At 48.5% G+C, this 8772-nt stretch overlaps 1 protein-coding gene across 2 annotated transcripts in view; it reads left to right on the top strand.

Moving 5' to 3' along the window:
- Positions 1-315: 315 nt before the first annotated feature.
- Positions 316-8772, top strand: part of FOXO1 (forkhead box O1) — a 60599-nt gene continuing 52142 nt past the window's right edge. The window contains exon 1 of one of the 2 annotated variants that reach the window (XM_058825337.1): positions 316-936. In XM_058825337.1, the coding sequence (XP_058681320.1) occupies positions 331-936 (606 nt within the window). In that variant the 5' untranslated portion in view covers positions 316-330. The remainder of the gene's footprint in view (positions 937-8772) is intronic. The other variant, XM_058825336.1, reaches the window with a different exon arrangement.

Raw genomic sequence — 8772 nt, 5'->3', positions numbered from 1 at the left:
CCATTGGCGCGGCGGGGCCGTCCCTCCCCGCCGGGAGGAGGAGGAGGAGGAGGGAGGCTGGAGGCGGGCCCGCGCGGGGCGGTCGCTCCAGTCGGTGCGCGCCGGGCGGCCGGGTCGCTGCTGTTGCAGTTGCGGCGCAGGGCAGGGATCCGGAGCCGGGCAGGGGCAGGGTTTAGGGCGGCGGGGCCGGGAGGTCAGGCCGGAGGTCTAGGGCGGCGGGGCCAGGAGAGTTGGCGGTCGCGCCGTCGGTGCCGCGCCGATCCGCGCCCGGAGCCTGCATGGGGCGGCGGCGCTGAGCCCAAGCCGCCCCGCTCCCGCCGCGCTCCCGCCATGGCCGAAGCACCGCAGCTGGTGGACATCGACCCCGACTTCGAGCCGCTGCCGCGGCCCCGCTCCTGCACCTGGCCTCTGCCGCGGCCGGAGTTCAACCCCCCCAGCTCGGCCACTTCCAGCCCGGCGCCGTCGTGCGGCGGGCAGCCCGATGGGGCGGCCGGAGCCGCGGCCGGGGCCGGGGCCACCGCCTCGGGAGCGCTGAGCGCCGACTTCATCAGCAACCTCAGCCTGCTAGAGGAGAGCGAGGACTTCGCGCCGCTGCCCCCCGCCGCCGCCCCCCCGGAGGCTGCCGCCTGCCGCTGCGGGGACTTCCCGGCGCCCGAGGCCGGCTGCCGCCTTCACCCGCCGGGACCGCCGCCGGTGCCGCCGGTGCCCCCGCCCGTGGCCGGTCTGTCACCGGGCCCCGTGCCCGGGCAGCCCCGCAAGAGCAGCTCGTCGCGGCGCAACGCGTGGGGCAACCTGTCCTACGCAGACCTCATCACCAAGGCCATCGAGAGCTCCCCCGAGAAGCGGCTCACCCTCTCCCAGATCTACGAGTGGATGGTCAAGAGCGTCCCCTACTTCAAGGATAAGGGCGACAGCAACAGCTCGGCCGGCTGGAAGGTAAGCGGCGGGTGGTGGGGGACGCCCCGTCGGAGGGGGATCCCGGGAGGCTCCGCCGCCGTCGGGCACAGCCGGGGCGCTGCAGGCGGCCGGGCACGCCGCCCTCCCCGGCTGCACGGTGCCCGCTGCGCAGCCTGCAGTGCTCCGGCTCCGCGCTTTCAGTTTGACCTCTCATTCCTACTTTTATTCACCTTTCCTAAGGCAGAACTCCTACGGGAGAAAAGCGTTCCAGCCCTGCCGCTAGAACGCGGGCGCTGGAGGGACCGGGGCCGCCCCCCCGCTCTCCGCCTCCCCCAGCCCTGCCCCGCCGAAAGCAAAAGTTCACGCGGTGTCACGGCGCCGTCCCCGGGCACAGCCGGCAGGAGCGGCGCCGCCTCCTGCTGCCCGGGGTGAGCCCCCGTGTGCCGGGGGTGCCGCGGGAGCTCCGGCGCTGCCCGGCCCCGGGACGCGGCCGGTCCTGCAGCCTGGCGCTGCAGGGCTTTGCCGTCGGGCGGTGGAGCAGGGACAGAGTCAAACAGGGATGGGGAAAGAGCGGAGGCAGAACAAGGGTTGCAGAAATACCGTGAGTTTAATGAGTAAGCCGCAGTATTTGACCTGATGGCTTTGTTAAACTTGAGTTGCGGGAGCGCCTTTCTTGTGTTACGTGGTGGCACGGAGCTCCCTCCTTCCCTCTCTCCCGCAGCGCAGTCCCTGCCGTCTGAGCGGAGCGCTGGGAGCAACCTGTTGGGATTTGTGCTCAGCCCCGCGCCGGCCGGAGCCGCAGCCGGTGCTGCCCGGATCCCGGGGTGGCATCTCCGAGGGACCCGCTCGCCAGGTCCCGGGGACCCTCGGGCACGGGCTGCCCCCCGACAGCTGCGGGGCGAGGCGGGCGAAGCTGCGCTTGGGGCTGCGGGGCCCCGGTGGCAGCGCCGGGCGCATGGTACCCTCCAGCTGTGCATCCCCGTGGGTGAGAGAGGCTTAGCGCTGCTGCCAGTGAGTCCTCCTTCTCCGGGGCCTCCGTGGAGAAAGTGTCACCCACCCGTGTGTCCCCGTGCGCGGCGGAGGCAGCGCCGAGTTTTGTGACACTGTTGAGGTGGGAGCGTTGTCAGGACGAGTTTGTGCCGTCTGCGTGCGGGCAGAGCCTCCTCCGCCCTGGAGGGGTTAAATGATGGCAGAAAATGTATGTGTGAGGTGCGAGCACCCAGCACGGCATCAGCGCACTCTCGTGTGCTCGGGACTTAGTTCCACTTAGTGCCAATCAAGCTCTCTGCTTCACTTTCTAGTATTTGTATTATCTATCTCTTATTTTAAAAAAAAGTGTCAACTTAAATCCTGCATTTATGTATTTTTAATTGCGATGCTAGGAATGTTTGTTACGTCGGCTTTTCGTAAATTTCTATTTTTTTAGAAGTAAGCTTTTCGTAAATTTCTAGTTTTTAGAAGTAAGTTTCCTGCTAAGGAAATGCAGATTAATCTGTAACTCAGTTTTAGCTGAAAGTTTTTAGGGCTTTTGAAAGTAGTTTGTTAGTTTCTATTGATGTGTTTGACTAAGAAGTTTAAAGGATAATTGTCTGAAGACATCTGTCATAAAAAACTTTAATAGGAGTGAAGTGATTGATAGTTGACAGCTTTTAAATAAGGTAACTTGTCACTTGAAAGTGCTGCTTTTTTTTTCCAGTGGTATAGTCTCCTTAAGTGCCTTTTCAGAATTGAGTAGAAGAGAACTAAAAGCCAAACAAACCAAAATAAAACCAAATAGCTCCCAAGTTCAGGCGAGCAAGTAAGAAACACTGATAGCTGTGTAACTTACTCGGCGCTTCCTATTTTATTGCTGCTCGTCCCGTGGTGCTCCAGCAGGGACGAAGTATCGCACACCTCCCTCTAACAGACTGAGCACATCCTATGCCCACAGACCTCCGCTGTGGCAGGGAAAGCTGCTCCTGGTAGGATTTTTGGCTGCAATACCCTCTGGTAGAGGGCAATGCATAGCCTGCCACTGCTGGTGGGTAAATACACATGGGCTCTCCTTCCATAATTAAATAATCACCTTGTTATGCTTGGGACACGTGTTGCCCCCATCCCTTTGGCTGCATAACTGCCCGGCTGCTCGGGAAACTGCATGCTTGCAGGTTTTACCACTTCAGCTGAGGAAGTGCAGAGTTTCTCAAACACACTTTCAAGTTGAGTTACCAGCAGCCACTGGGTGTCAACTCTGTGACTGGCCTGGCTGAGGCGTGCAGCTCGTTTGCCTTGTTTATCACCAATTCTCCACGGCTCAGCGTGACCGAGGATTACTTTTATTTTTTCCCACTTTGGGAGCCGTCGGTTTGCCCGTGGTCTGGGGAGCTGCGGTAGGCGTGGGGCTGGGAGCGGAGCCTGACTCAGCCGAGGGCCCTGCAGAGGAGGAGCATCGCGCCAGAGATGAGCGCAGATTAGCCGCTGACTTTTCTGCTGACAGAGGGAGCGCGGGTTCCCTCAGAGCCTGGCACTGACTGAGGGCTGGGAGTGCATTGTGCACTGCTGACGCAGGCTGGGAAACGGGGAGTATTTCTTTTTCCCCCTTAAATAAAACTTCGAGATGCTTTGTCTTGTTGGGGTCTGCATGTTTGTGAGTGCACTAAGGTACCTTTCAAATTCTTCACAAAATGTACGAACACTCAAGAACGGGAAAAGAATGTGCACTTTCTGCATAGTGGCAAGGCAGTGTTTCTCAGGCAGAAGTTGAGCGCTGACTGCTCTAGTGCTTGTGAATATGTACTGCCCTGATTTAATACATGATATCAAGCTTCTTTTTCATTTTTCACTGAAGAAAGTTCAGAGGTGTCACCATTATCTGGTAGCAGCTCAAAACAGCATCCAGGCTTTTCTGAATAAAAACATTAAAATAAAAAATGCCTTCTTAAATAAGGGGGTATATGCCAAAGTGTGTTATATTAATATAAAATTATCAGTAATATAAAATTATTTAAGTAAGTAAATTGTTCTCCGTTATACATACACAGTAGTTTATTCCCGATTTTCTTGTCATAAACTCTGCTTTATAAACAAATCCCCTCTTGAGCTCTAAGGGAGCAAAGTCTCCATGACCTCCATGGCGTGGCTGCCTTGAATGAAGCCCTTGGGATGTGCTCTGCCAGACCTGCTGCATTGTTGGTTGTGAATGAGTGCTGATAGTGACCTGTGTTGCTCAGGGAAAGCGAAGCAAGAACAAGATCTGCTGCAGAGATAACAAAGAAATTGTTGTGAAAGTTACATGGAAGAAGGAGACTTTTCTCCTAGTGTAGTGCTTAAGTAAAAGCAACATTTTGCCTTGCCTGTGATAGTGGGAGACACAAGGCTTAAAACAGAAGAGACAAGAATTCTACTGCAGCTGTAGATAATTATTTTTTGACATAAATGTGATAGCTTTTTGGCTAATCGTCATACATAAAATATAAAAAATCTCCGTGATGTGCATATTTCATGTCTTTGCTTTATGGCAAGTGTTGAGATTTATTGTAAAGGAGCTGTCGCAGTTAAGCTTCCTTGAATGGTCTCATCCCTTCAGTCTGCTTTTGAAAATGGGTTCAAATAAAACCCTGTAATGTTTTTGAACAGGAGACATGGAATTTTGGTGTCACTCATCTGGAGGCAGGTGTGTTGTTGATTTTTCTTGGTGGCAAGTTTTAAGGTCCCATGGGCATATACACCTCCTTGACTTTTAGTCCCAAGGGAGCTTATTCACCTAAATTCATTTGCTGCCGTTGTTGAAGGAATGAGGATGGAATGTCTAGCTGCAGAGGGATGAATGGTTGTAAGCCTGAAAGCCTGAGGACAAAACAGGCTTTTGGGACAGGTGCTTTGGGTGGCCTTATCATAGGAGCTCTCTATGGTCAGCACTATTCTGTAGTGATTTGGGTTGCTCTGGTTCTGTTGTATTTGGTTTGAAAATCACAGGGAGTAAAAAAATATTAGAAAGACTGAAAAATCAAGAATAATTTTCACTGATTTTTTCAAAGCTTTTGAACCTAGATCAAGAGACAGCTTAAATTGTGGACATTTAGATGATTTATTTAAATTGAGTACATAGAATCAGAGTGTCACAGAATAGTTTGGATTGGAAGGCAGCTTAAAGATCATTTTTGTGTGGTTTTTCTTATGATTTTTTTTTTTTTTTTTGTGGTGGAAAAATCATAATTGAAGATTGCCTTTAACTCAGGCTGTGTATTCCCTCAGTACTGTGGGCATTTACCTCTGTCCCTTAAGATGGTGATCTGTGGCCCCCCCAGCATGATGTATTATACATTCATACAGCACACACAGGTATATGCAGGTAGAGGTGTGTATGTTTGGCTTGCTGTTTGTGGATTCTGTCGAGGTCAGTGCTATACAGTCACACCTTTTACTATACATGTGGCAGATAGCCTCAAGAGCTGGCAGCTGCAGTTGGGTCTGCTCTGCCATGACACCTGGCCTCAGCCCACCCTGTTGTGAGAAAACTCTTTGGTGTCTTGCATCCCTGCTCACTGCCACCAAAATGCCTCTTGTAGCAGCCTATGTTGTCTGTCAGTCACCAGCTTGCATTTTGCTTAGTTCCAGGTGTGAAAGTTCAGCTTCATTTTTGCAGGTGCAAGGTGCTCTCCTCACCCGTGTCTGGATAATTCATAGGTGAGCTGTGTCAGTGCTTTTGAGCTTCACATCAGGGCCTTGAATAATGCTTTAATTTTCTCTTAATTTTCTTTGCCCGTTTTCTGTTTGCTGTGGTATCTGTTCAGTTGCTTGTATGATTATAGGTAAGACTAAACACCAAAATGAAATGTGTGAGTGGCTTTGTGTAGTGACATAATGAACTAGATTTTCCCTAAATGCCTTTAAAGAACTTCAATACAAAGACAAAGTAACAGCTCTCTGCCACTGTATTTTTTATGACATGCTCAGCTGCTTCCTTATTATCATTATTTTTGTATCACATGGTTTTACAAGTAGTTGGTGAAGTTGTTTGTTTGGGGAACTGGAGCCTTTGCTGCTTGTGATGGAAAGGGGAAGCAGCGTGGTGCAAGGAGATAAAGATTTTTAGGTGAGGTATGTGAGGTTGTTTTCTTTTTCTTTTTTCTTATTTCTTTTTAATCAAATAGGCAATACTTTTGGTGGTTGGGTTTTTCAGTAAGGCACCAGGAATTGTGTAGTCCTGAGATGTCTGCTCATATCTTTTTGGTTTCCAAAGCATGATGCTGCCTAAATACGCACGTCTCTGTTTACTCAACTGGTGAATCATTCTGTAAAATAAGTGCTTGGCTTCTGGAATAAAAATGCAGATATATTTTGCAGCCGCAGTTTTGTGAAATATGTAGGGCTGTGGCTACAGAAATTCAACTCTCAGCCCCTTCGGTTTTGGGAAGAAGTTCATATGTGAAACAAGGATTTCTGATGGAAATGACTTTAAAACCTTGAGTAATGAATAATAAACTAAGACATAGTGAAAATAACCTGAAATATAGTTTATTGTTTTCCTCTTTCAGAAGTATGCAAAAGATTGCTATATTTACTTCATTGTCAACTCTTGTGAGAAAGGAACTTCAAATTCGTTGATGCTGGCTGCAGACAGTTATAGTTAAGCATATGGTAGTGCATACTAATATTTTAATTAATTTTGTAGCATTTTGTTTGTCAGTCTGGTTGCTGAAAGGGGTTTTAAATATTGGTGAAACACTGCTCTTGGTGGTGATAGGTTGTGCTTCAGAAATTAAGTACATTGCAAAGAGTCACATTTTGAAGAACAGCATCTCTGCTCCTCCATAGTGAGCTTCAGCACGAGTTGAATTGATCTGTGAAGATAAATGCTATTCACATTTAAGTATTATTTCTAAATATACTTAGTAAACATTAATCATGTGTGTTTATCAAACAAAGGTGCATCATTCCTGCCCCGTCATTTGTGATATACAGATGTCTTAATTGAGCAGTGCAGCATCATAAGGTTTCCTGGTAGATCTCCATTCCTAATGGAGGAGGAATAAAAAGAATTAAGGTGCTTTTACAGGATTGGTTATTACCTTCTTCATTAAGCCTCATGCTTGTTCCAGATTTCGATAGTGGACACTGGTCTTTAGTAGATTGCTTAAAATGATGCCTGAAGAGGCACGTGTTAAGTTTTGAAGCACTTCTGTAATGAACTGTGAAGGCTTAGCAATGGTTTGGTTTGTGGTAGATGGGACCAGAAGTGGCTCTATCTTTATAAATGTAGTCACTCAAAACCTCCTGGGACTCTGACAGCTTCTGCATCAGACAGAGATTAGGAGTTGCTGGAGGAGTAGAGGGCAGCACTCAGTTTGCTCAGAGGACTTACTGAGCTGTTAAAGGCACCTTGCATCGCTGCACAGTATCAATGATATTCTAGTTCTGTTTGAACATACGTCTTATTCTAGAGTTAATTAAACTTAAAGTTACACATCTTCTCTTGTTCTAGTCTTAGAAACCTAGTTTTTGGGAATTCTGAGAATCCATGCAGTTGGAAGTGTGTTCAGTTCTGTTGCCGCTTCAAGAGAGCGTGCCAGGGATTGCTGTGATTGCATTTCTAAGCAGCCTGTGTTTCTCTAAGTGCTTCACTGGTGTGTACAATGTAGGCTCACGTTGGTGTGAGCATGTGGGACTCCTTTTTAGTTTTGTCATTGCTGTGTAGGTCCATGGGGTGTAGCTTCTGGGGCCTGGCACATGTGTAGTTGAGAGAATGTGCTGGGAACTTGGTCTCTGAAATAGTATAGCTTCAGATTTAAATTTGGACTGATTACCAGAAAAGTGCTTGCAAGGAGGGGTGCCCTTAACCATAATATTTGCTGACTAAATTATATCTTCTGGCTGTGCTCTGTAGTATGTGAGAATTCTTATTTTATTAGCATCTTAATTTTTTGGTGTCTCTTTCTCAGAGGCCACTTAGTGCCAGGCCTCCACGGTGCTTCTGCACCATGACGTAAAATGATGAATTGGGCTGGCCTCTGCTTCTTGCATGTTGGTGTCTCTCTTAGAAAATGTTAGAAATGCCCCTCCTTTAATTTAGTTGCTACCAGAATGAAATTTTCATCACATGCAGAAATCAGGAAATTAAAACCTTTTTTTAATGAAATGAGCAGTGTGTATACATGCAGGAGTGATGCGTGTGAGCAGCCTTTGTGCTGTCCATGGGAACTGCGGTTCTGGAGAAAGCTAAAAGTGCATAAAGCTGCTTTGGTGCTGCAGTGCTTTGTACCTCCCAGGATTTGTTTATGTGTCCTGTTCAAATTTACACAGCAGAGAAGGTCTTTGCACTTTTTTGGAAGGGGAACTCTGGAGCACTGCAGTATGGCTATTAATTTTTCCCTTCCTGAATAAGGGGTATACACATAATTCAGAATGTGGACTCTAACTGTCAATTTACTGTTGGCAGTCTCACTTGCAATGGCAAGGTGGCAACTTCTTCAGTTTTCTTGTGCTTAACTCCAGAAACTGTGACGTGGGTGGGGTTTCACTTACCATCACTGACTTTTCAAACTGTGCAGTTAGATAAGACTGAAGCAACTTGCTATAAATGTGGTGACTTGTTAAACCGCATTTATTGTGCAAATGAGCTTACATCCTGCAAGATCAGCAGAAATGCTTGGTGTTTGCCTGGATGGAAATTAATTAAAATTTGGCGACTGAAATTAAAGGAATGGATTTGTTGCCCATTGTGTTATATTAATCTGCCTTTCAGTTCCCACAGTGGGAATTAGCAGAGTTGCAAATGTTTTTTTGGCATATGTGAGTTCTAAGTCGGTGCTAAGTTCTGGCATCCGTAGCCTTCTTAGTTTTTTTACTGCCCTTTAATATGTGTTAAATATATGTGAAGTCCCTAATGGCAGTGAG

Source organism: Ammospiza caudacuta, chromosome 2 (genome assembly GCF_027887145.1).
Source record: "Ammospiza caudacuta isolate bAmmCau1 chromosome 2, bAmmCau1.pri, whole genome shotgun sequence".
Lineage (NCBI taxonomy): Eukaryota > Metazoa > Chordata > Aves > Passeriformes > Passerellidae > Ammospiza > Ammospiza caudacuta.
Note: the sequence above shows the minus strand (reverse complement) of the source record. Positions and strands in the feature narration are given on the sequence as shown.